Source organism: Scyliorhinus torazame, chromosome 3 (assembly GCF_047496885.1).
Source record: "Scyliorhinus torazame isolate Kashiwa2021f chromosome 3, sScyTor2.1, whole genome shotgun sequence".
Taxonomy (NCBI): Eukaryota; Metazoa; Chordata; class Chondrichthyes; order Carcharhiniformes; family Scyliorhinidae; genus Scyliorhinus; species Scyliorhinus torazame.
The window spans coordinates 115609747-115636196 of record NC_092709.1 but is presented as its reverse complement, the minus strand read 5'-3'; the positions used below and the strand labels follow the sequence as shown (position 1 = coordinate 115636196).

The 26450-nt window shown below is 48.3% G+C and overlaps 1 protein-coding gene across 4 annotated transcripts in view; it reads right to left on the bottom strand.

The window, feature by feature from the left end:
- Positions 1-26450, bottom strand: part of LOC140408653 (E3 ubiquitin-protein ligase MARCHF1-like) — a 1031995-nt gene that overhangs the window by 356223 nt on the left and 649322 nt on the right. The window contains exon 2 of one of the 4 annotated variants that reach the window (XM_072496142.1): positions 2110-2185. The exons of the other annotated variants lie outside the window; for them this stretch is intronic. Coding sequence (XP_072352243.1) covers positions 2110-2185 — 76 coding nt within the window. The remainder of the gene's footprint in view (positions 1-2109; positions 2186-26450) is intronic. 4 annotated transcript variants of the gene reach the window in all.

The following is a 26450-nucleotide window of genomic DNA, read 5'->3' as shown; positions in this document are numbered from 1 at the left end:
CCTTTAGCCCCATTAGCTTGCCCATCACTACCTCCTTAGTGATAACAATCCTCTCAAGGTCCTCACCTGTCATAGCCTCATTTCTATCAGTCACTGGCATGTTATTTGTGTCTTCCACTGTGAAGACCGACCCAAAAAACCTGTTCAGTTCCTCAGCCATTTCCTCATCTCCCATTATTAAATCTCCCTTCTCATCCTCTAAAGGACCAATATTTACCTTAGCCACTCTTTCTTGTTTTATACATCTGTAGAAACTTTTACTATCTGTTTTTATAGAGGATTATCATTATGTAATTATGAATGCTTGACTGCTTTCCACAAGCTATAATTATCTCAGCAGGGGGTCCTAAATTCAGTTTAATTGACAGCCCAAATTTGTTATTAAAATATTAGGTATCATTTATGTGGGCTTATGAATAGAAGTGTGTTAATCTTTCTAAAGGATTAAGCAATTGAGTAGATTTAAAAGTTTTGGGTGGGGTTTCATGAACAAAAACGCTTTTTTAATATAATGAAGGCTGAAAGAGATATTTAGACCTTTATTTTATTTCATCCAAACATCGCTCTGAGGTCTCCCATGATTCATTCTGAGTGAGATGGCATGGAGGGTTGCGAATAGGTTGGCATGAGGGCTATAAGGGACCATGGAAGTGGTTGGGGGGTATGGGTTGACACTATGTTGACATGGAAATGGTATCGGGAGTGGATGGATAGCAATGAAATGTGAGGGCTAAAGGGCCTCATATTTAATGAAATGACTGAGATGAAGTCCAGAAGATCAAAGGTGTGTATTTTAAACAGCCCCCACTCTGGGGACCTCTGATCTACTTCCGAGGGTGGCGGGCCTAACTCTATTCCCTTACCCCGCAGAGTGAAAACTGGGCAATTTCTACTGAGGTGGGTCTGGCAAGTCGGCGAACCTTCACCTCAGTAATGAAGGTCCAGCCCAAGGTTATGTCTTTCTGCATAAAGAGCCTCAGTGACCTCCCTCATGCAACAGCATACTGCAAACCTGGCTACTGTTTTCTAGCTCTAGCATTCCTTGGAAGGAGCCAGGCTTGTAAAGGTTCACAGCCATAAAGCAATGTTTCCTTTGCCCTGATCTAAGGTCGTAGTTGTAGCTGAAGAAGTTGCAGCTTTTGGTGATGGTAGGACCATGATGCAGGCAATGATGTTCTTAGTGAAGCACAGGCATCTCAAGTATTGATCATCACTGAGGTTCAGGTGGTAAAACTGTCCTCTGAACTCCCTGGATGTGCTGAGAGGACTTCTTCTCCTTTCCCTTTCAGCAGTCTGTTCTGATCTGTGATGAATGACAGATCAGGCTCGAGGGGCTAAATGGGTTACTCCTATTTCCTATGTGTGGTATCTGCACATCATCCCATTCATGCTAAATGCTAAGAGGGAGCGGTACTCGGTCACTAATGACTGGAAGCATCTAATCTGTACAGATCTGTATAGAAGTCTTGAAGTCACCAGATGGTACTTCAGCCCACGCCAGATCACACCCTGCAGACGTTTGAAATGACTGTGGAAAATATCAAAAGTGTATAAAATTGTAGCAATAGCCAGAAGAAATAATGTTGCAAATAAACTCAGTTGTTGATGACCATTTTAAATAGTGCTGGATGTGGATCATTTATGTTGTTTAACACAATTTCAGCTGTGTTAGGTTAAGTGAGAATGCTGGCTGGAAAGAGGTTCTTGAAAATGGCAGACCTGCTGTTAAATCAGTGCTGCGGGTTGACATCATGATATACCTGTCATGATATGCAAACATGCAGCTAATGAACACTTAGAATAGGACACGACCAATGAGCAGTCAGGACACTCAGGGGTGAAAGGGATGAGGCACTCACACCCCGCCTCTTTCCACAGACCAACATCTACAGAGTGAGACAGGGTGTATCCTCAGCATCACACCCCAGCACGTGGTTTAGAGCAAGGCTGGTTCAGTTAGACTGAGTTACAACATTTAGATTAGAAGAGAGTCAAACTCATTGAGAACTGTGCTAATAGTTCAATAAAACACATTGAACTCACTTCAAAGTCTGGAGCATCTTTTACTCAAAAATGCATCAAGTGGCAAATTACATAACACAACAATACCTGCATACTTTCAGAGGATGTTAGTCCATGTGCTGACCCCTTTACAAAGACGGCTTCTTTCTGCATTGCAGGGATCCTGTGGATTGAATGTGACATATTTCTTTCTAATCTCTTGGATACTCAATTGCCCATACCTGTAAATAATTATAAATGCCATTTTTCAAGTCCTTTTATTGCAAACCTTAATTTTGTCCTTAATTACGTTATTTCCAAAATACCATTCCATCTTCTTTGGAATGCAATTTGTACATTATTTGGCACATCATGAGAATTATTTAGGAGCTATTAGTACTCTGATTATGGAGTATGTTATTAAGATATTGGGGGAGAAATTGGATAACGCCCGATAATGGAAGCGAGGATGGCAGTACACTGTTAACCCTCACCCATTTTTTGCACTCCAGGCAACATTATAAATTTCTGCTGCCTGTTGTTGTACACTGTTTGCTGTTTGCAGCCAGCACCGACTGCACTGTTCATGGACTGCATCAGCGAGTGTACTGATTGGACAAGTGGCAATTGCATCTTGAAGGCAGCATGCACCTCTTAAAAGGGAGGTGCATTCAAACTGCAAGAATTGTTGGGCATCATTTGAAAGCAAAATCTCTACTGTGCTACTCCGAGGAACGTCAAAACGTGCAAGAGAGACTGAGCACAAAGGTTTTCAGACGTAGCACCGGAGGTCATGGTGGAAGGATGGAGAGACATCCCGGGCGGGATTCTGCTGGCAGCAGGCCCCCCGGCGATACTCCGCCCCGCGATGGGCCGAGCGGCTGCCTGTTTTCGGCCGGTCCCGCCGACGTAAATCAAACCAGGTCCGTACCGGTGGGACCTGGCTCTGCGGGCAGCCTGCAGAGTCCTCAGGGATGCGCGGGAGGACCTGGCCCCGGGGGTGCCCCCACAGTGGCCTGGCCCACGATCAGGGCCCACCGACCCATGGGTGGGCCTGTGCCGTGGGGGCACGCTTTCCCTCCGCGCCGACTGCTGTCGACCTCTGCTATGGCTGGCGCGGACAGCCCCTCTGCGCATGCGTTGGGATGACGGCAGCACACGCTGGCGCTCCCGCACATGTGCCAACTCGTGCCGGCCGACGGAGGCCCTTCGCCGCCGGTTGACACGGCATCAAGCCCTTCCGCGTCGGCTGGCGCGGCGCCAATCCCGCCGGCACCGGCCTAGCCCCTGAAGGTGCGGAGGATTCAACACCTTCCGGGCGGCCCAACGCCGGAGTGGTTCACACCACTCCTCGGCGCCGGTCCGGCCCGCCCCGCCGGGTAGAGGAGAATCCCGCCCCCTGTATTCACAGTGGGGCAGGACAACCTTCAGCCATATATTCATGATGTGATGGGAACATGTAGCAGTAGAGGTCAATGCCAGGATTATTGCCCAAAGAACATGGAAGCAGAGCAGAAACAGTTGGGCAATTTCATATGAACTCATTGATCTTGGGAACTCATCTTCCTAACAATAAGACACCTGGAATTATTTTTCATTTGAAATAAATGGGCGGCACGATAGCACAGTGGATAGCACAGTTGCTGCACAGCACCAGGGTCTCAGGTTCGATTCCAGGCTTGGGTCACTTTCAGTGCGGAGTCTGCACGTTTTCCCCTTGTCTGCGTGGGTTTCCTCCCGGTGCTCCGGTTTCCTCCCACAAGTCCCGAAAGACATGCTGTTAAGTAATTTGGACAGTCTGAATTCTCCCTCCGTGGACCATATTCCTAACAATTCCACCACCAGCCTTAACCCCTGAACAATTTACTGAACTCTCACAACGCATCTACCAACAATCAGGACTCAGCCTTAAAATTCATATGCTTTACCTTGACCTCGCACACTTAGCACGATTGCAACCTCACATCCGCATCTCGCAGCTCTCACACCCTGGCAGTATTTAACCATGACAGACATATCAGTCAAACCTACTGCTGAAGGCTCAGTGACACACTTCACTCCTCCTTGCAGGTAAAGATGGCATACGACACATGAAACTTGAAAATAGTTTTAGAGTCTCCTCTCCTTAGGCGTCATTCTCCGACCCCCCGCCGGGTCGGAGAATGGCCGTTGGCCGCCGTGAATCCCGCCCCCGCCGAAGTCTCCGGTACCGGAGATTGGGCGGGGTCGGGAATCGGGCCGCGCCGGTTGGCGGGGCCCCCCGCTCAATTCTCCGGGCCGGATGGGCCGAAGTCCCGCCCAGAAATTGCCTGTCCCGCCGGCGTAAATCAAAGCTGGTATTTACCGGCGGGACCAGGCGGCGTGGGCGGGCTCCAGGATCCTGGGGGGGGGGCGCGGGGCGATCTGACTCCGGGGGGTGCCCCCACGGTGGCCTGGCCCGCGATCGGGGCCCACCGATCCGCGGGCGGGCCTGTGCCGTGCTGGGCACTCTTTCCCTTCTGCCTCCGCCATGGCCTCCACCATGGCGGAGGCGGAAGAGACTCTCCCCGCTGCGCATGCGCGGGAAACTGTCAGCGGCCGCTGACGCTCCCGCGCATGCGCCGCATTTCCGCGCCAGTTGGCGGGGCAACAAACGCCATTTCCGCCAGCTGGCGGGGCAACAGATGCCATTTTCGCCAGCTGGCGGGGCGGAATACCCTCCGGCGCTGGCCTAGCCCCTCAATGTTGGGGCTCGGCCCCCAAAGATGCGGAGCATTCTGCACCTTTGGGCCGGCGCGATGCCCGTCTGATTGGCGCCGGTTTTGGCGCCAGTCGGCGGACATCGCGCCGTTGGGGGAGAATTTCGCCCCTGGACACAAACTTTGGGAGAACTGCTCCACTGACTGTGCCCATTTTGGGTATTTGTTTAAAATTACTCCCATAGTATAGAGAACTCTCATTATAACCTTTCTGCACTTTGATCCTAGATACACGTAAAATAAAGCACTTTCCATTGTAATAATGATCTCTATTGTCACAAGTAGGCTTACATCAACACTGCAATGAAGTTACTGTGAAAAGGCCCTCGTCGCCATATTCCGGCGCCTGTTCGGGTACGCAGAGGGAGAATTCAGAATGTCCAAATTACCTAACAGCATAGGCGGGATTCTCTAATAATGGGGCTATGTCCCCACGCCGGTGTGAAATCTGGCACCAACGACTCCGGCATCAAAGGCCCCCGAAAAATGAGAAATTCTCACCTTTCTAGTTGCCACCGGAGTCGTCCCCGCAGCTCCAGACGACGGGGAACACCCCGCGCGAGTCCCCGCATGCACGGAACAGCCAGCTTATTACCGCGCATGCGCGGAATGGCCGGCGTATTTCCGCGCCTGCGTGGGGGTTCCCGTCTCCGCGCCAGCCCCTGGACAATATGGCGGAGCCCTATAGGGGCCTGGCGTGGAGTAAAGTAGGCCCCCACGGAACCAGCCCGCCCGCAGATCGGTAGGCACCGATTGCGGGCCAGGCTCCCGTGGTGCCCCCCCGGGGTCGGATCACCCCCCCTCCAGGACAGCCCCCGCACACTTACCTTCCAGGTCCCGCCGTGTGGGAGGTGAGTAATCCACGCCAGCGGGACTCGGCCAAACCCATTGGCCACTCGGCCTATCGGGGCCCAGAGAATCGCCGGGGGTGGGGGGCGCTGTCAACGGTCCCAGACCGGCATGGCGGCGATCCCGCTGGCCCCTGATAAACTACGCCGGAGGATGGTGCAGCCGGCGCCGGGTCGGTGAATCCCGGCCCATGTCTTTCGGGACTTGTGGGAGGAAACCGGAGCACCCGGAGGAAACCCACGCAGACACAGGGAGAACGTAGACTCCGTACTGACAGTGACACAAGCTGGGAATCGATCCTGGGACCCTGGCGCTGCGATGCAACAGTGCTAACCACTCTGCTACCGTGCTGCCCATTTATTTCAAATGAAAACTTTTTCCAAATTATTATTATTAAATGTCTTATTTTTCATCAACAATATTTATCACATAAGCGTAGCATCAAAAAAACACTCAATAATTGGGAAAAAATTGAAAACAGAATGAGACAGCAATGAAAAGGCAAAAGGCATGCGAGAATGACAGTAAGAATTAAATTTTTTGTGGATTTTGCAGGCAATATTTCCAGCAGAGATAAGAAAAAGCTATGGAGTTAAACCTGTTAAACAACTGCTGAAACTGGGCTATCATAACACCAAAGGATAGAATTGGGTGCTAATTATTAAATCAGTAAGGCATTCCTTAATACTCTAACTATAGGCAGGCATGGATGCCTGATTGAAGAATCAATAACTACACGCTCTTCCAATCATCTTTTCTCACTGTTTCTGCTGCAATTTGTCAACACTTGTCTGTTTGGAATCTGGCTTCTGCCTTTCCTGAATAAGAGATGACTATTTAGACAGCTGAGCTACACTTCCAGGCTTCTGGATAGCTCATCGATTCTCGGATCTCTGTGATCCAGGTTACTGAAGCAATGCATCCAAAGTCTTATTAACTTGGCAATTTATTCTACCTGTTTTTTTTTCAAAAACTGCCCTGTTTTGTAGCTTCCATTTGACTGCTTGTCTTAGTAGATGTTTCCTATAAGAAATACTGGTTGAAAGAAGAGTAAACATCAAGTTTTATCCATTCACATTCTTATTTATTGTTAATAGACTTTGTTATTTCTTGAAATATTCTTCAACTAGATGTGTACAACCCATTAACTTTAGAGTCCTGCCCAAGTTAATGGACCTTTGGCTGGCTTGCTGCATTCACAACAGCAGGGTCAGAAAATCCCGACCAATGTCTCTTGTATAAACATTTGAATTAGATAGAATTGTTTCACAATAATCTTTACAATTAAATCAAAACATACGCACCGAGATCTCTTCTATTTCCACTTGGAATATTGGCCGGGATTCTCCGATCCTGAGGCCGGGTTGGAGAATCGCAGGGGGGAGGGGGGGGGGGGGGGGGGGGGGCGGATCCCGCCACGCCGGTCCGATGCCAGGCCGCCGATTCTCCGGTGACCGGAGAATCGACGGCAATTGCGCCGGCACAGTAACATCGGTGCCGGTCGGGGGCCATTGAAAGCAGCCACCCCCGACGTTTCTCCGCGCTCAACTGGCCAAGAGCCCGCCGAGTCCTGTCGGTGTCGTTTACATATGGTCCTACCCGGCGGGACCTCACCGTTCTGACTGTGGGGGCCTTCCTTGTGGGGGGGCAGGGGGAGCCAACTCCAGGGGGGACCTCCACGGTGGTCAGGCCTGAGATCGGGGGCAACCGATCAGCAGGCGGGCTCATTCCGGGGGGGGCCTATGTTCCTCCACGCTGGGCCCCTGTAGGGCTCTGCCATGTTGCCCGCGGGCCAGCGCGGAGACGGCCATGGCGCGCATGCACGGACCCGCGCTGGCCGTGGCGGGCCAGCTTTCGGCGGCGGAGGAGCGTACAGCACTCCGGCGCTGTTCTAGCCCCCTAGGAAGAGGTGAAAGCCTGGGCCTGGAGGCCCGTTGACACCGGCGTCGCTCGCGCCGGTTTTGACGCCGGCGTCAACACTTGGCCAGGATTGCCGGGATTTCAGACAATCCCGGCCATAGTGTTCAATCCTGGTCGCCACACTAGCAGAAGGATGTGGCGGATTTGGCGAGGATACAGAAGAGGTTTACCAGAATGTTGCCTGGTATGAAGGGCAGTAGCTATGAGGAGAGGTTGGATAAAGACGATTTGTTCACACTGGAATGACGGAGGTTGATGGGCGACCTGATAGAGGTCTACACAATTATGAGGGGTATGGACAGAGTAGATAGTCAGAAGCTTTTTCCCAGGGTGGGAGAGTCAATTACTAGAGGACATAGGTTTAAGGTGCGAGGGGCAAAGTTTAGAGGAGATGTGCGATGGAAGTTATTTTACACAGAGGGAAGAGGGTGCCTGGAACTCACTCCTGTGGTGGAAGTAGGTACAATAGCTGACATTTAAGGGGCTTCTTGACAAATACATGAATAGCATGGGAATAGAGGGATATGGACCCCGGAGGTACAGAAGGTTTTAGGTTAGACGGGCAGCATGGCCAGCGCAGGCTTGGAGGGCCGAAGGGCCTGTTCCTGTCCTGTACTTTTCTTTGTTCTTTGTACATACCATTAATAATGTTGTATTTGATCAATTCAAATATTGTCAATTACTAATGAAAATGCCAAGGATTGTTTTAGAGGGTCTGTAAATGATTGAGCTTTTATTGCAAATTTACAGCAATGGAGGGAGCAGAAGGAAAGTGTGTCACACGAATGATGCAAACATAACAGGGAGTAAAGATAAAGTCACTTTGCTGTCATTTTAAAAGTTACGCTGTTGTCTGAAATACAAAGCAATGAAGCAAGTTATAAGAATGATAATGCATTTCAATAAATGGACTGTGCCTAACCATATAGATTTAATAAGCTAAATATGGCAATGGATTTAAATCTCACTTACAACATTCACAAAATTGAATCGAAGTTTGAATCATAGAACCTACAGTGTAGAAGAAGGCCATTTGGCCTATCGAGTCTGCACTGACCCTTGGAAACAGCACCCTACTTAAGCCCACGCCTCCACCCTAACCCGGTAACTCAGTAACCCCACCTAGCCTTTTGGACGCTAAGGGGAAATTTAGCATGGCCAATCCATCTAACCTGCACATCTTTGGACTATGGGAGGAAACCGGAGCATCCGGAGGAAACCCACGCAGACACAGGGAGAAAGTGCAAACTCCATACAGACAGTCACCCGAGGCTGGAATTGGACCTGGTGCTGTTAAGCAGTAGTGCTAACCACTGTGCCGCCCCAATTAAGTGTTTTCCTTTGCAGATATTTGAGAGATATTTTGAGAGATTGAAGGCGTTTGCCTTCAATCAATGGTCAGTCAGCTCAAGCAACCTAAAACTGTTGTCAGAGGGGAAGGAAAGGAATTATTACTTCAAATTAGTTTGCCATGGTGGAAAACATTCTCAGTATAAACATTTTGCAATCTAACTATTTCCCAGTGTTGATTAAAACATCTACATTCAGGAGTTGGCAAATTAATGTTGACCAGAGAAAATAATCTCGTACATACTTTATATTAACCTCCAATTTGTCAACATTTGGAGGAATTCTTTTTAAAAACCAATGATAACATAGAAGTAATAAATCTGCAGGGGCGTCTGCAACTGTGAACCAATGAGAGTCTTAGCCATTGCCATGAATTACCATGATTTCCATAGCTCACAAAAACATCAGCTGCATGTATTCAACATGTTTTAATGCAAAGGTATTTTGAAATGAAAGAATGAGTAGCAGTTGTCAAAATAGCAACTGACTGTTCATTTTAAATTCATTTCAATATCCATTATAAATCTGAATTAATCATAATGAATGGAATCTCACTCTGGGTAAAGATTAGTGTTTGGAACAAAATCTTATTTGCAGAATTAAGATAAATAGGAAATCAGAATCATAAAATTCACAGTGCAGAAGAAGGCCATTCGGCCCATCACGTCTGCATCAGCCCTTGGAAAGAGCTCCCTACGTAAGCCCACGCCTCCACCCTATCACCGTAAACCCTGTAACGCGACCTAACCTTTTGGACACTAAGGGGCAATTTATCATGGCCAATCCACCTAGCCTGCACATCTTTGGACTGTGGGAGGAAACCAGAGCATCCGGAGGAAACCCACGCAGACACAAGGAGAAAGTGCAAACTCCACACAGAATGTGACCAGACCCGGAATTGAACCAGGGTCTCAGGAGCTGTGAGGCAGCAGTGCTTACCACTATGCCACCCTGCTGCTTCTAATGGATGGGTATCAAGGATGTACCTTTACTAATTTACTCCATGCACCACGACATGTGTAGCAAGAAAGCACAATATATGATAACTTTCAATTATTGCTTCACAAAGAATTGCTGCTGTCTAACTTTAAACATTATAAATGAATTACAAAAGAAAAGTAAAAAAGCATTTGTAATATGTGGTTAGTACAGCGAGAGATTGATAGTTGTTCATTGAACGCACCATACTTTTTACACATGACATGAAATGTGGCTTTTTCCCCCTCCCTAAAGCTTGGGAAAAGGTAAAAATTCAGTTTGTTGTATCGTCAACCCCATGCAGGCTAAAATTATAATTACTGATCGCCATAGTGCAGCCCTCGTACTAAATCGTGTTCATTGCCTTGGAGCTGTTATTATCCTGTAAAACTTTGCATTAATTGTATTGTATCCAATTGATATCATTTTAGTATAGAATAATAGCATTATTTCACTTCAGTCAATTAGGAGATAGGAATATTAGTGAGAGAAATGGCCCACTCGGCCTCTGAACCCTGGAGGTTCGCCTCCAAGACACTCACCACCCTGACTTGGAAATATATTGCAATTTCTTCACTGTCGCTGGGTCAAATTCCTGGAACTCCCTTCCGACCAGCACTGTGGGTGTACCTACACTGCCGCAGTTCAGGAAAGCAGCTTACTAGCAGGCGGTATTCTTCCCCCCCACGCTGGGTGGGAGAATCGCCGGGGCGCGCGCGAGTCGCGCCATGCCTCCCCAACACCCGCACGCTGTTCTCCCACCCCCCCCAAAGCCAGCGCTGCGAGAATCGCGCCGGGCCACTCGGAGAATCGCCGCAAACGGCGAGCGGCGATTCTCCGGCCCAGATGGGCCTAGCAGCCGGCGGAAAAAATGACAGTCCCGCCGGTGCCATTCACCCCTGGTCGCTGCCGGTGGGAATTGTGCAGGAACGCTGGGGGGGGCAGCCTGTGGGGGGGGGGGGGGCTCCTTCACCGGGGGGGGGGGGGGGGGGGGGGCTCCGATGGGGTCTGGCCCGTGATCGCTGCCCACCGATCGACGGGCCGGCCTCTCCCCCCCCCCGGCATATCTCCTTCCGCGGCCGGCCCCAGAACCCCTGTGGGGGCCAGAATAGGTCATGCCCGGGCCCTGTTTGCGCCGTCATGAAACGTGCTGGCGTTCACGACGGCGCGGGCACTTAGTCCCGGGAGCGGAGAATCCCGCCCAGCATCTTCTCAAAGGCAATTAAGATTGGACAATAAATACTGGCCCAGCCAGCAAAACCTACATCCCATGAATACATTTTTAAAATACAGGCTGGCATGGTGACACAATGGTTAGCACTGCTGCCTCACAGTGCCAGGGACCCGGCTTCAATTCCAACTTTGGATGACTGTGTGGAGTTTGCACATTCTCTCGTGTCTATGTGGGCTTCCTCTCTCAGTCCAAAGATGTGCAGGTTAGATGGACTGGCCATGCTAAATTGCCCCCAAGTGTCCAAGGATGGTGTAGGTTAGGTTGGGTTGCAGGCAGAGGTAGGGTGCTCTTTTGGAGAGTTGGTGCAGACTCAATGGGCAGAATTGCCTCCTTTTTCACTATAGGGATTCTGCACATCCTAAGCTGTATCCTGGTACAGTGCATGTAATGCGGTCCAAGTGAGTTTGAAAGAGATCCTGGCTAACAGATAGCCCAAAAGGAAGTAATTCAAAACAGCATCGACTGAATGACATATGAAATATGGTAAACTCTTGTCACTTCTCCATGGGTTGCACTGAAAATAATCATGTTTGGCATCAAGAATATTGCACCTGTAAATCTGATTTAACTTTCCTCATGTGGGTATTTTGTCGAGCCAATTTTGCGAAGTTGCGTTTAAACGTCATGGATTGAGGCATTCTCTCCATGATCCGTCCGTCTTTAATAGAGTCATATAATTTATAGTGCAGAAGGAGGCTGTTTGGCGCATCGGGTCTGCACCGGCCCTTGGAAAGAGCACCCTTCCTAAAGCTCACACCTCCATCCTATCCCCGTAGCCCCACCTAACCATTTTAGACACTAAGGGGCAATTTTGCATGGCCTAGGGCAGCCTACGGTGGTACAGTGGTTAGCACTGCTGCCTCATGGCGCCGAGGTCTCAGGTTCGATCCCGGCCCTGGGTCACTGTCCACGTGGAGTTTGTACATTCTCCCCGTGTTTGCGTGGGTTTCTCACCCACAACCCAAAGATGTGCAGGGGAGGTGGATTGGCCACGCTAAATTGCCCCTTAATTGGAAAAATTGAATTGGGTAATCTAAATTAATTTTAAAAACAATTTAGCATGGCCAATCCACCTAACCTGCACATCTTTGGACTATGGGAGGAAACTGGGCCACCCAGAGGAAAGCCATGCAGACACGGGGAGAACGTGCAGACTCCACACAAACAGAGACACAAATGGGGAATCGGTTTTGGGACACATGATTGAGCTGCAGAAATGTGTGTGCTTTTGTATACTTCTAATGGCTTTGTCCTTCCCCATTTTATCTTCAAATTGTCTTGTATGAAGATGCTGCACTTTCTTGGTGGATCAATTAATGGACTTGCATTCTCCTGCAAGTGTAGTTTTCCAACTCCCTTGGCAGTTTTCTCAAAACATTCTGGATCTTTGAATGTAAGGTTGTGAACTGAGGTGAGTGTCTTCTGAAGTTGATTTGCCTTGTGAAGTCTCAGTGATTCCATGGGTTGCTACTAGTGTGATGTCATGACATACCATTAGACCCGAAATCTCTGGGCCTTTAGTCTACATGATGTCAAACATTGGTGACACCCAGCCATCTCAATCACCATCTCATCACGAGTGATCTGTCTGCTTACCATCTCTTTACTTGAGTGGGAGCTTGGTGCTTTGTCTTCAAAGCTTTTATATGCAGTCACAATGTCGTATTTTCAAGACTTTCTGACACTGCAACTTTAATCATGTCATTCTTGTACTTAATCTTGCTGTCATGTGTCTGCCCACCGGTGAGCACCATGTGGTATCATTAGAGTGATACAATACCTTGGGATTATTTAGTGTACAAGACACAAGGCACCAATCGCTCATAAGGGATTGGTAAACATGTTGTTGTGGGCTTCATTTATAAAGACTAAGCACATGAGAACAGTTAAATAGAGGTAGGGGTGGCACGGTGGCACAGTGCTTAGCACTGCCGTCCTACGGCTCAGGTTCGGCTCTGGGTCACTGTCCGTGTAGAGTTTGCGCATTCTCTCCACGTCTGTGTGGATCTTACCCCCACAACCCAAAGTTGTGGAGAGTAGGTGAATTGGCCACATTAAATTGCCCCTTAATTGGAAAAAGGTACTCTAAATATTTTTTAAATATAGAGGTAGGGGGCTGGATTCTCCGCCGATGGGATGCTCCATTTTTCCGGCAACCCGGGGGTTTCCCGACGACGTGGGGCTGCCCCACAATGGGAAACCCCATTGAACGGCTGGCGTAACGGAGCATCCCGCCGGCGGGGTGAAACAGAAATGTGGCGCGGCGGGGTGGAGAATCCAGCCCATGAAGCTTGAAACCATCAAAGCTATGTGCGTACTCTGCTCAAAGCAAAAATAAAATTTAAGGCTGGTTCATATGATAAATTTCCCGTCTAATGATGCCATGCTGATGTCCTTTAATGGCATATTAAAGAGGAAATAGTTTCGCTGTACCTATTCCAACAAATCCTTCTAACATTTTTAACACCTTGCTCAGATCATCCTTCAATCTCTTGTCATCAAAGGAATGGAAGTGAGGCATATATAACCTGTCCTCATAATTTAACCCTTGGTGCCCTGGTATATTTCTGGTGATTCTGCATCCCTCCATAGGCGGTGTCACTAAAAGAATGCAGTACTTCAGATAGGATCTGACCAAGACATAACTTGGGATAGTGGGCAGCACAAGTTGCTGTGGCTTCACAGCGCCAGGGTCCCAGGTTCGATTCCCTGCTGGGTCACTGTCTGTGCGGAATCTGCATGTTCTCCCCGTGTGTGTGTGGGTTTCCTCCGGGTGCTACGGTTTCCGCCCACAGTCCAAAGACGTGCAGGTTAGGTGGATTGGCCATGCTAAATTGCCCTTAGTGTCCAAAAAGGTTGGGAGGGGTTATTGGGTTATGGAGATAGGGTGGAAGTGAGGGCTTAAGTGGGTCGGTGCAGACTCGATGGGCCGCCCTCTGCACTGTATGTTCTATGTTCCTCTCCTTTGTATCCGAGCCTCACTGAGCTTTCCATTAGCCTTCCTGATTGTTTTTTTATACTTGCCTGATGGCTTTGCGTGATTTGTGCTTAAAATTAATTCAAATTGGTGGGATTTGAACTCAGTTCTCTGAACTATTAGCCGAGGACTTTAAATCATTAGTCTGGTAACTGAACCACACACTACAACACCCCAAATAAATGGACTTGGGGCTTATTTCTGCCGACTATAGTTCTATTCGAAATCTAAAGAATCATTCTGTCCATTCATTTTGTATTTGGTTCTGTCCTTGACAATCATTTCTCCTTCAATCTGAACTTTTTCTATTGTCATATCCATTGCATAGAACAGTCATAGACAGGTCCTCCTCATTCACGACAAAGATTTGTTGTCAGTGTGTCTGAGAACAGATGAGCCCCATGCCCTGAAAGACTAAAACACCTCATTGTTTGGCACAAATCATCCAGACAAATTTACTCTAAATAATGAGAACAAATACACTGTCGTGCTGATTGGATCTGCCAGCTCTTTTGTTCACGTTAGAGGCGCAAAAAGCATAAGTGCTTTATTTAATGATTCATGGCGAAGCAATGCTTTGTGATAAAATTGCCATCAGTTGTTCCTAATAAAGGATGTCAGTAAAATGTCTTCCACTGTCATTCTGATGACAGTATGACAGAAAGTGAGTTGTGTGTGTGTCTGTATATTTAAATATACATACACATACATAATATATCCATTGTGATGTTGCAAAGGGTTAGGGATTGTGATATGCTGGGTGGTGTTCACTCAGTTCAATAGCTCACTCAGTTGCCCAAATACTAAAAATTTAACATTTAATTAAAGATCTTCAGACAATCATCAAACAGAAAAGAAAGGAAATCAATACCGAGCTCTTTTTAAAAAAAATTTAAAATACCCAATTAATTTTTTCCAATTAAGGGGCAATTTAGCATGGCCAATCCACCTACCCGGCACATCTTTGGGTTGTGGGGGTGAAACCTACGCAAACACGGGGAGAATGTGCAAACTCCACACGGACAGTGACCCAGAACCGGGATTGAACCTGGGACCTTGGCGCCGTGAGGCAGCAATGCTAACTGCACCAGCATGCTGCCCCACCGAGCTCTTCTTTGAGCCAAACTTTACACACAGTAGGCCGGATTCTCCGGTCCCCCAACCGGAATTTCGAATTGAAACCACCCCACACTGACGGAAAACCCAAGGGCGGGGGTGCGATGCGAGCTGGAAAAGAGAATCTCAAGGGCCGGAGAATTTCGGCCAGTATATCCCTATTTAAACCTGAACGGCTAACCCATTTCCCTGGAAAAAACTCAACACAGTATGTAGCAGCGAGAGTCAATTTACCAGTATGGGTTCTCATACAGGCCAAAGTTCAATCCAAATCAAGGTTTTCGTAGATTCCGAGGTCAGCAACAAACACACAGTATGCACACTGCAAAATCTTCACTCTCCAAGGCATTCACCAACTTGGCTTTCCCCCACATCAGGACTCGTGCTCTGCTGATATAGTCCAGCAAAGGCTACACAGCTGATTTTTCTTCCTGAATCCAGCTGATTCCTGATGTGGGTTTTCCATCAGTCTATCATGGGGTGGCACAGTGGTTGGCACTGCTGCCTCACAGAACCAGGGACCCAGGTTCAATTCCGGCCTCAGGTGACTGTGTGGAGTTTGCACTTTCTCCTGGTGTCTGCATGGGTTTCCTCCGGGTGCTCCGGTTTCCTCCCACAGTCCAAAGTTGTGCAGGTTAGGTGGATTGGCCATGCTAAATTACCCCTTAAGTGTGCAAAGATGTGTAGATTAGGTTACGGGGTTGCGGGGGACTGGGCCTGGATGGGGTGCCCCTTGGAGGCTCAGTGCAGACTCAATGGGATGGATGGCCTCCTTTTGCATGAAGGGATTTTATTGCCATCCAGGTTGACTTTATGTGGCCATCTTGGTAGGGGGAAACTCTATCAAGAAACTGGAGAATCTTATTAGAAAAGTATCATCCTTCCAGCACACAGCCCCTGGTGACAGCACACCATGGGCCAAAGAAAAGGTAAAACACAACAAATCTCTGGAAATCCTTCACTCATGAAAAATCTCATCATACATTTTTGTTTTAAATTGCACAAACATAATGCAAACAATTCTTAATCTGGTTGGTGATTTTCATTTATACCGTTGGCTTGTGAATGCTTGTTTGGAAGGTCTTTTTGATACATTGCACCATTAACAAGGGCTGATAAAACTGAGCAATCGTAACTCTGACAACACTCTGGAATTTGTGAATGAAATTTTAACATGGCTTTGGGGAGCGAACTACCGTCCTCGTCGTGTCTGGCCCAGAAATGCGACAAGGCCGTTAAATCTGGCAAGAAGTCTTTTGTGAGATATACAACACTTTTCACGCCTTGCAAGATCTAGATCCCGCCCATTGAGCAGTTAGTCTTACTTGAATATATCTACACCGGAGTTACCCAAGTCGGATATCAGACAACCTCGCCTCCCAGACCCCGCTGTGACTCCGTTTAAGCACTGTTTTCGTGGACCAGGCATGAAGACATTTGGGGGAGGTCTCCCAGATGATCAGCAGCCCATGGGTGGTCAGCTCTGGGCAGGGTGGTACCCTGGCACTCCCAATGCCATCCGACACCCCGGCAGTGCCACCCTGGCACCCTCATTGGACTCTGCTTGGGAGAGTCCAAGGTCTCTGGTGACTGTCAGTTAACTGACAAGCATTGTTTGAAATTTAGACCAGGCAGATTGACTCGACTGGTGAAGGCATTGCCCTGAGGAATGAACCAGCAAATCGCTATCACTTATTTGTTTAGCTGTAACAAGCACAATGAGGGTCTTTCCAGACTGCAGAGAACACGGCCCTGTGTATATGTAGCTTCCAGTACACACAAATACGTCACACTGGGAGCCTGACTGACAATCTTAAATTGGCTGTCAGCATAATCTTTAGCTTCTCAGGATTATTTAGAGAAGGTTGTTAAAACATGGAATCACATCTAACTATGGTTTGACTTTTGCAAGCACAGGCTAGTTGGGTACGGTCTACAACTTGCCTGTTGTGAAAAGCAGAATGGTCATGCTATTTCTCATGATCCGCCAGTCTTTGGGATGTACAGCCTATGTACCTAATGTTACAAAGGCACGGAAATTTATATACCACATCATTCATTTGCGTGTTAGGCAGAATGCATCCTTGGCTTGACGGCAGCATCCTGTTAGTGGTGAATAGTCAGTGCAGGAATCCCCTGTGGTTGTCCCCCTCTCGAACAAGTATACCGCTTTGGATACTGTTGGGGGGAATAGCCTATCAGGAGAAAACAGCAACAGCCAGAGCAGTGGCACCATGGCTGGCCCTGATGTTCAGCAGAGAGGGTCAAAGCGCAGAAGAGCAATAGTCAGAGGGCACTCTATAGTCAGGGACACAGATAGGGGCTTCTGTGGACATGAAAGAGACTCCAGGATGGTATGTTGCCTCCCTGGTGCCAGGGTCCAGGATGTCTCCGAACGGGTAGCGGGCATCCTGAAAGGGGAGGGCAAACAGGCAGAGGTCATTGTACATATTGGTACTAATGACATAGGCAGGAAGGGGCATGAGGCCCTGCAGCAGGAGTTCAGGGAGCTAGGCAGAAAGTTAAAAGACAGGACTTCTACAGTTGTAATCTCGGGATTACTCCCTGTGCCACGTGCCAGTGAGGCTAGAAATAGGAAGATAGAGCAGCTAAATACGTGGCTAAACAGTTTGTGTAGGAGGGAGGGTTTCCGTTATCTGAACTACTGGGAGCTCTTCCGGGGCAGGTGTGACCTGTATAAGAAGGATGGGTTGCATCTAAACTGGAGAGGCATAAATATCCTGGCCGCGAGATTTGCTAGTGTCACACGGGTGGGTTTAAACTAGTGTGGCAGGGGGGTGGGTACCGGAGCAATAGGTCAGAAGGTGAAAGCATTGAGGGAGAACTAGGGAACAGGGCCAGTATGGCTCTGAGGAAGAGCAGACAGGGAGATGTTGCTGAAAACAGCGGGTCTGGTGGCCTGAAGTGCATATGTTTTAATGCAAGAAGTATAACGGGTATGGCAGGTGAACTTAGAGCTTGGATTAGTACGTGGAACTATGATGTTGTTGCCATTACAGAGACCTGGTTGAGGGAAGGACAGGATTGGCAGCTAAACGTTCCAGGATTTTGATGTTTCAGGCGGGATAGAGGGGGATGTAAAAGGGGTGGCAGAGTTGCCCTACTGGTTATGGAGAATATCACAGCTGTACGACGGGAGGACACCTCAGAGGGCAGCGAGGCTATATGGGTAGAGATCAGGAATAAGAAGGGTGCAGTCACAATGTTGGGGGTTTACTACAGACTTCCCAACAGCCAGCGGGAGATAGAGGAGCAGATAGGGAGACAGATTTTGGAAAGGAGTAAAAACAACAGGGTTGATGTGGTGGGAGACTTTAATTACCCAATATTGACTGGGACTCACTTAGTGCTAGGCACTTGGACGGGCAGAGTTTGTAAGGAGCAGCCAGGAGGGCTTCTTAAAACAATATGTAGATAGTCCAACTAGGGAAGGGGCTGTACTGGACCTGGTATTGGGGAATGAGCCCGGCCAGGTGGTAGAAGTTTCAGTAGGGGAGCATTTCGGGAACAGTGACCACAATTCAGTAAGTTTTAAAGTGCTGGTGGACAAGGATAAGAGTGGTACTAGGGTGAATGTGCTAAATTGGGGGAAAGCTAGTTATAGCAATATCAGGCGGAAACTGAAGAACCTAGATTGGGGGCGGATGTTTGAGGGTAAATCAACATCTGACATGTGGGAGACTTTCAAATGTCAGTTGAAAGGAATTCAGGACCGGCATGTTCCTGAGTGTAAGAAGGATAAATACGGCAAATTTCGGGAACCTTGGATAATGAGAGATATTGTAGGCCTCGTCAAAAAGAAAAAAAAGAGGCATTTGTCAGGGCTAGAAGGCTGGGAACAGACGAAGCCTGTGTGGAATATAAGGAAAGTAGGAAGGAACTTAAGCAAGGAGTCAGGAGGGCTAAAACGGGTCACGAAAAGTCATTGGCAAATAGGGTTAAGGAAAATCCCAAGGCTTTTTACACGTACATAAAAAGCAAGAGGGTAGCCAGGGAAAGGGTTGGCCCACTGAAAGATAGGCAAGGGAATCTATGTGTGGAGCCAGAGGAAATGGGCGAGGTACTAAATGAATACTTTGCATCAGTATTCACCAAAGAGAAGGAATTGGTGGATGTTGAGTCTGGAGAAGGGTGTGTAGCTAGCCTGGGTCACATTGAGATCCAAAAAGACGAGGTGTTGGGCGTCTTGAAAAATATTAAGGTGGATAAGTCCCCAAGACCTGATGGGATCTACCCCAGAATACTGAAGGAGGCTAGAGAGGAAATTGCTGAGGCCTTGACAGAAATCTTTGGATCCTCACTGTCTTCAGGTGATGTCCCGGAGGACTCGAGAATAGCCAATGTTGTTCCTTTGTTTAAGAAGGGTAGCAAGGATAATCCAGGGAAGTACAGGCCGGTGAGCCTTACGTCAGTGGTAGGAAAATTCCTGGAGAGAATTCTTCGAGACAGGATCTACTCCCATTTGGAAGCAAATGGACATATTAGCGAGAGGCAGCATGGTTTTGTGAAGGGGAAGTTGTGTCTCACTAACTTGATAGAGTTTTTCGAAGAGGTCACAAAGATGATTGATGCAGGTAGGGCAATGGGTGTTGTCTATATGGATTTCAGTAAGGCCTTTGACAAGGTCCCTCATGGCAGACTGGTACAAAAGGTGAAGTCACACGGGATCAGGGGTGAGCTGGCAAGATGGATACAGAACTGGCTAGGTCATAGAAGGCAGAGAGTAGCAATGGAAGGGTGCTTTTCTGATTGGAGGGCTGTGACTAGTGGTGTTCCGCAGGGATCAGTGCTGGGAACTTTGCTGTTCATAGTATATATAAATGATTTGGTGGAAAATGTAACTGGTCTGATTCGTAAATTTGCAGACGACACAAAGGTTGGTGGAATTGCAGATAGCGATGAGGACTGTCAGAGGATACAGCTGGATTTAGATTGTTTGGTGACTTGGGCGGAGAGATGGCAGATGGAGTTTAATCCGGACAAATGTGAGGTAATGCATTTTGGAAGGTCCAATGCAGGTAGGGAATATACAGTGAATGGTAGAACCCTCAAGAGTATTGACAGTCAGAGAGATCTAGGTGTACAGGTCCACAGGTCACTGAAAGGGGCAACACAGGTGGAGAAGGTAGTCAAGAAGGCATACGGCATGCTTGCCTTCGTTGGCCGGGGCATTGAGTATAAGAATTGGCAAGTCATGTTGCAGCTGTATAGAACCTTAGTTCGGCCACACTTGGAGTATAGTGTTCAATTCTGGTCGCCACACTACTAGAAGGATGTGAAGGCTTTAGAGAGGTTGCAGAAGAGATTTACCAGGATGTTGCCTGGTATGGAGGGCATTAGCTAGGAGGAATGGTTGAATAAACTCGGTTTGTTCTCACTGGAACGACGGAGGTTGAGGGGCGGCCTGATAGAGGTTTACAAAATTATGAGGGGCATAGACAGAGTGGATTGTCAGAGGCTTTTTCCCAGGGTAGAGAGGTCAATTACTTGGGGACACAGGTTTAAGGTGCGAGGGGCAAGGTTTAGAGGGGATGTACGAGGCAAGTTTCTTTACACAGAGGGTAGTGGGCGCCTGGAACTCGCTGCCGGAGGAAGTGGTGGAAGCAGGGACGATAGTGACATTTAAGGGGCATCTTGACAAATACATGAATAGGATGGGAATAGAGGGATACGTACCCAGGAAGTGTAGAAGATTTTAGTTTAGACGGGCAGCATGGTCGGCACAGGCTTGGAGGGCCGAAGGGCCTGTTTCTGTGCTGTACTTTACTTTGTTCTTTGTTCTTTGAATACATCGAACACAGAACATACAGTGCAGAAGGAGACGCTTAAGCCCTCCACTCTATCCCCGTAACCCAATAACCATTCCTAACCTTGTTGGGCACGAAGTGCAATTTATCATGGCCAATCCACCTGAGCTGCACGTCTTTGGACTGTGGGAGGAAACGGGAGCACCCGGAGGAAACCCACGCACACACGGGGAGAAAGTGCAGACTCCGCACAGACAGTGACTCAGCAGGGAATCAAACCTGGGACCCTGGCGCAGTGAAGCCACAGTGCTAGACACTTGTGCTTCCGTGCTGCCCTCAAATACTTACATTATTATGAGGAATCATGATGAAAATGGCACATGTGAAAATCCCGACAGAGTAAACTTACAGAAATTAACTTTGACACTTATAGCCAAGACTTTTAAGGGATCAAAAGAAATTTGAGTTGATTACTGTTCCAATGTATGCACACAAACCTGAAAATCAGAATTTATAGTCGACAATTCTTCTATTATTGATGGATGGACAAAATATTCATATGGTCACTGCTGATAACATTGGTTGGCCTGAACTGCTCAGTAAAAGCATATTGTGTATTGACTCAGCAGTTTGCCTGTTAACATTACTTGATGGGGTGAAACAATATTTAATTGGCCTAATTCTGTGGCAACGTTCCATCTTGTAGGACAATGGTTTGCACTGTGGTGGGCAACTCTGTGTTGAGCATCACTTGGTGTGACAATTACTGCTGCATTTGCTGCAGAGGAAGACAGTGCATAGGGATGGTGCACAGTTCACTGGCCTCTGCTTCCTCTGGTTGTCTTCTCAGGTAGCTGACCTTATCATTTCTGCTCGCCTCTTTCAATGCACTTCCAAACAGTCAACCTCCAAAACTCTCAGCCATCTCCCAGTTGTCAGTGTCAATGTCCGCCATCTTCATATCTCACTTGTAAGTCTCATTGTAGTGGAGATCTGGGGCGACATTCTCCGACCCCCGCCGGGGCAGAGAATCGCCGGGGGCTGGCGTGAATCCCGCCCCCGCCGGTTGCCGAAGTCTCCGGCACCGGATATTCGGCGGGGGCAGGAATCGCACCGCGCCAGTTGGCGGGCCCCCCCGCTCGATTCTCCGGCCCGGATGGGCTGAAGTCCCGCCGATAAATTGCCTGTCGCGCCGGCGTAAATTAAATCACCTACCTTACCGGCGGGACAAGGCGGCGTGGGCGGGCTCAGGGGTCCTGGGGGGGGCGCGGGGCGATCTGACCCACATGCCCCCACGGTGGCCTGGCCGGTAATCGGGGCCCACCGATCTGTGGGCGGGCCTGTGCCGTGGGGGCACTCTTTCCCTTCCGCCTCCGCCACGGTCTCCACCATGGCGGAGGTGGAAGAGGCTTCCTCCACTGCGCAAGCGCGGGAAACTGTCAGCGGCCGCTGGCGCTCCCACGCATGCGCCGCCCGGAGATGTCATTTCCGCGCCAGCTGGCGGGGCAACAAAGGCCGTTTCCGTCAGCTGGCGGGGCGGAAATTCCTCCAGCGTCGGCCTAGCCCCTCAATGTTGGGGCTCGGCCCCCAAAGATGCGGAACATTCCGCACCTTTGGGGCGGCGCGATGCCCGTCTGATTGGCGCCGTTTTGGGCGCCAGTCGGCGGACATCGCGCCGTTTCCGGAGAATTTCGCCCCAGGACATTCAAGCGTTCGTGACACAGTGGCCAATTCACCGTACCAAAGGCCTTTGGGTATACACCCCTCATCCATCCAATAAACATGACCAGGCCAGTGCAGACATCATTGGCTTAGCAATGAGTGTATGTAAATAGAATTAGCATGTTCTCAGACCCCTGGATTGGTGACCGGGTCCAGCCAAGAGATGCCAAAGGTACGTCTGCGACAGTGAAGGTGGGAACTGCTCAGCATTTTCTCCTACCTAGCAGAGTCTTGTCCAAGTCTCACTGCTGCAGAAAAGCACGCTGAGGACTCAGACTTGGTAGACTCACAGATTAATGTTCTTAGTCAGGTTGCTGTTGTTCCACGCTCTCTTACCCAGCCTAGACATAACAGCTGCGACTTTGCAACATATGTTTGGGTGGGGTGGTGTTTGTGCAGTGTGTCCAGGAAGCTTTTCTAACACAGTATGTAAATTGTCCGACCGGAGGGGAGACCATATTGAATTTGGTAGTTGGTAATGAACCAGGGCAAGTGATAGATTTGTTAGTGGGGGAGCGTTTTGGAGATAGTGACCACAATTCTGTGACTTTCACTTTAGTAATGGAGAGGGATAGGTGTGTGCAACAGGGCAAGGTTTACAATTGGGCGAAGGGTAAATACAATGCTGTCAGACAAGAACTGAAGTGCATAAGTTGGGAACATAGGCTGTCAGGGAAGGACGCAATTGAAATGTGGAACTTATTCAAGGAGCAGATACTACGTGTCCTTGATATGTATGTCCCTGTCAGGCAGGGAAGAGATGGTCGAGTGAGGGAACCATGGTTGACAAGAGAGGTTGACTGTCTTGTTAAGATGAAGAAGGAGACTTATGTAAGGCTGAGGAAACAAGGTTCAGACAGTGTGTTGGAGGGATATAAGATAGCCAGGAGGGAACTGAAGAAAGGGATTAGGAGAGCTAAGAGAGAGCATGAAAAATCTTTGGCGGGATGGGATCAAGGAAAGCCCCAAGGCCTTTTTCACATATGTGAGAAATATGAGAATGACTAGAACGAGGGTAGGTCCGATCAATGGCAGTAGCGGGAGATTGTATATGGAGTCTGAAGAGATAGGAGAGGTCTTGAACGAGTACTTTTCTTCAGTATTTACGAATGAGAGGGGCCATATTGTTGGAGAGGACAGTGTGAAACAGATTGGTAAACTCGAGGAGATACTTGTTAGGAAGGAAGATGTGTTGGGTATTTTGAAAAACTTGAGGATAGACAAGTCACCCGGGCCTGACGGGATATGTCCAAGGATTCTATGGGAAGCAAGAGATTGCAGAGCTGTTGGCAATGATCTTTTCGTCCTCACTGTCAACAGGGGTGGTACCAGGGGTTTGGAGAGTGGCGAATGTCGTGCCCCTGTTCAAAAAAGGGAATAGGGATAACCCTGGGAATTACAGGCCAGTTAGCCTTACTTCGGTGGTAGGCAAAGTAATGGAAAGGGTACTGAGGGATAGGATTTCTGAGCATCTGGAAAGACACTGCTTGATTAGGGATAGTCAGCACAGATTTGTGAGGGGTCGGTCTTGCCTCACAAGTCTTATTGAATTCTTTGAGGAGTTGACCAAGTATGTGGATGAAGGTAAAGCATTGGATGTAGTGTACATGGATTTTAGTAAGGCATTTGGTAAGGTTCCCCATGGTAGGCTTATGCAGAAAGTAAGGAGGCATGGGATAGTGGGAAATTTGGCCAGTTGGATAACGAACTGACAAACCAATAGAAGTCAGAGAGTGGTGGTGGATGGCAAATATTCAGCCTGGATCCCAGTTACCAGTGGCGTACCGCAGGGATCAGTTCTGGGTCCTCTGCTGTTTGTGATTTTCATTAATGACTTGGATGAGGGAGTTGAAGGGTGGGTCAGTAAATTTGCAGACAATACGAAGATTGGTGGAGTTATGGATAGAGAGGAGGGCTGTTGTCGGCTGCAAAGAGACATAGATAGGATGCAGAGCTGGGCTGAGAAGTGGCAGATGGAGTTTAACCCTGAAAAGTAAGGTTGTCCATTTTGGAAGGACAAATATGAATGAGGAATACAGGATTAACTGTTGGGTTCAAGGCAATGTGGAGGAGCAGAGAGATCTTGGGGTCTATGTTCATAGATCTTTGAAAGTTGCCACTCAAGTGGATAGAGCTGTGAAGAAGGCCTATGGTATGCTAGCGTTCATTAGCAGAGGGATTGAATTTAAGAGCCGTGAGGTGATGATGCAGCTGTACAAAACCTTGGTAAGGCCACATTTGGATTACTGTGTGCAGTTCTGGTCGGCCCATTTTAGGAAGGATGTGGAAGCTTTGGAAAAGGTGCAAAGGAGATTTACCAGGATGTTGCCTGGAATGGAGAGTAGGTTTTAGGAGGAAAGGTTGAGGGTGTTAGGCCTTTTCTCATTAGAATGGAGAAGGATGAGGGGAGACTTGATAGAGGTTTATAAGATGATCAGGGGAATAGATAGAGTAGACAGTCAGAGACCTTTTCCCCGGGTAGAACAAACCATTACAAGGGGACATAAATTTAAGGTGAAAGGTGGAAGATATAGGAGGGATATCAGAGGTAGGTTCTTTACCCAGAGAGTAGTCGGGGCATGGAATGCACGGACTGTGGAAGTAGTTGAGTCGGAAACATTAGGGATCTTCAAGTGGCTATTGGATAGGTACATGGATTACGGTAGAATGTTCGGGTGTTGATTAATTTGTTCTTAATCTAGGACAAAAGTTCGGCACAACATCGTGGGCCTGTTCTGTGCTGTATTTTCTATGTTCTATGTGTTGATTTCAGGATCGATGGACAGATTGCTGGTGATTGTGGAGCCAAGATATGTGAAGCTATCAGCAACATCCAGTGTCGCATTGTCAATGCTAATAGATGGCAGTGTGGCAATATCCTGGACTATGGCAATCGGTCTTCCTGATGCTGATGATCAAACCACACTCTTTACAAGTGTTACAGAGTCTGTACATTTTCACTTCAGGTGTTTCTCAATATGGAATGTTCATGCAGCATCATCAGTGTAGAGCAGCTCTCTGATAAACTTGGTGACCTTATCTTATATCTCAACTGCACAAGGCAAAACAGCTTTCTGTCAGTTCTGGTATGTAAGTAGGAACTCTGTTGAAGGGTGCGACAGCAAAAAAGAGAAAAATATACCAAACATTGTTGGTGCCAGAACACAACTGTGTTTAAACTCAGTGCGGGTCTCAAAGTATTCCAATGTTGCCCTGTCTAGCTGACCTTACCATCAGGTTGTCATAAAAAGAGGTCACAGTGTGCAGCTTTGGTGGGCAGCTTAACCAGACCGCCTCTGCCCACAGGTTCAATGTCTTGGTGAGATTGATGAAGACAATATATATAGTGGTCTCTTTTGTGCAGAGGGTTTCTCATGCAGCTGCCAGTCTGAGAGGATCATGTCAATAGCATATCTTCCAGTTTAAATTTTTAAAAAAATAATCTTTATTATTGTCACAAGTGGGCTTACATTAACACTGCTATGAAGTTACTGTGAAAAGCCACTAGTCGCCACATTCCGACGCCTGTTCAGGTGCACTGAGGGAGAATTCAGAATGTCCAAATCACCTAGCAGCACGTCTCTCAGGACTTGTGGGAGGAAGATGAGCACCTGGAGGAAACCCACGCAGACACAGGGAGAACGTGCAGACTGCACACAGACAGTGACCCAAGTCGGGAATCGAAGCTGGGACCCTGGCGCTGTGAAGGAGCAGTGCTAACCACTGTGCAACCGTGCTGCCCTGACAGGAATTCGAGGTAGATGTGTTCAGCCAGAGCTGCAGTCTGACAAGTAGAA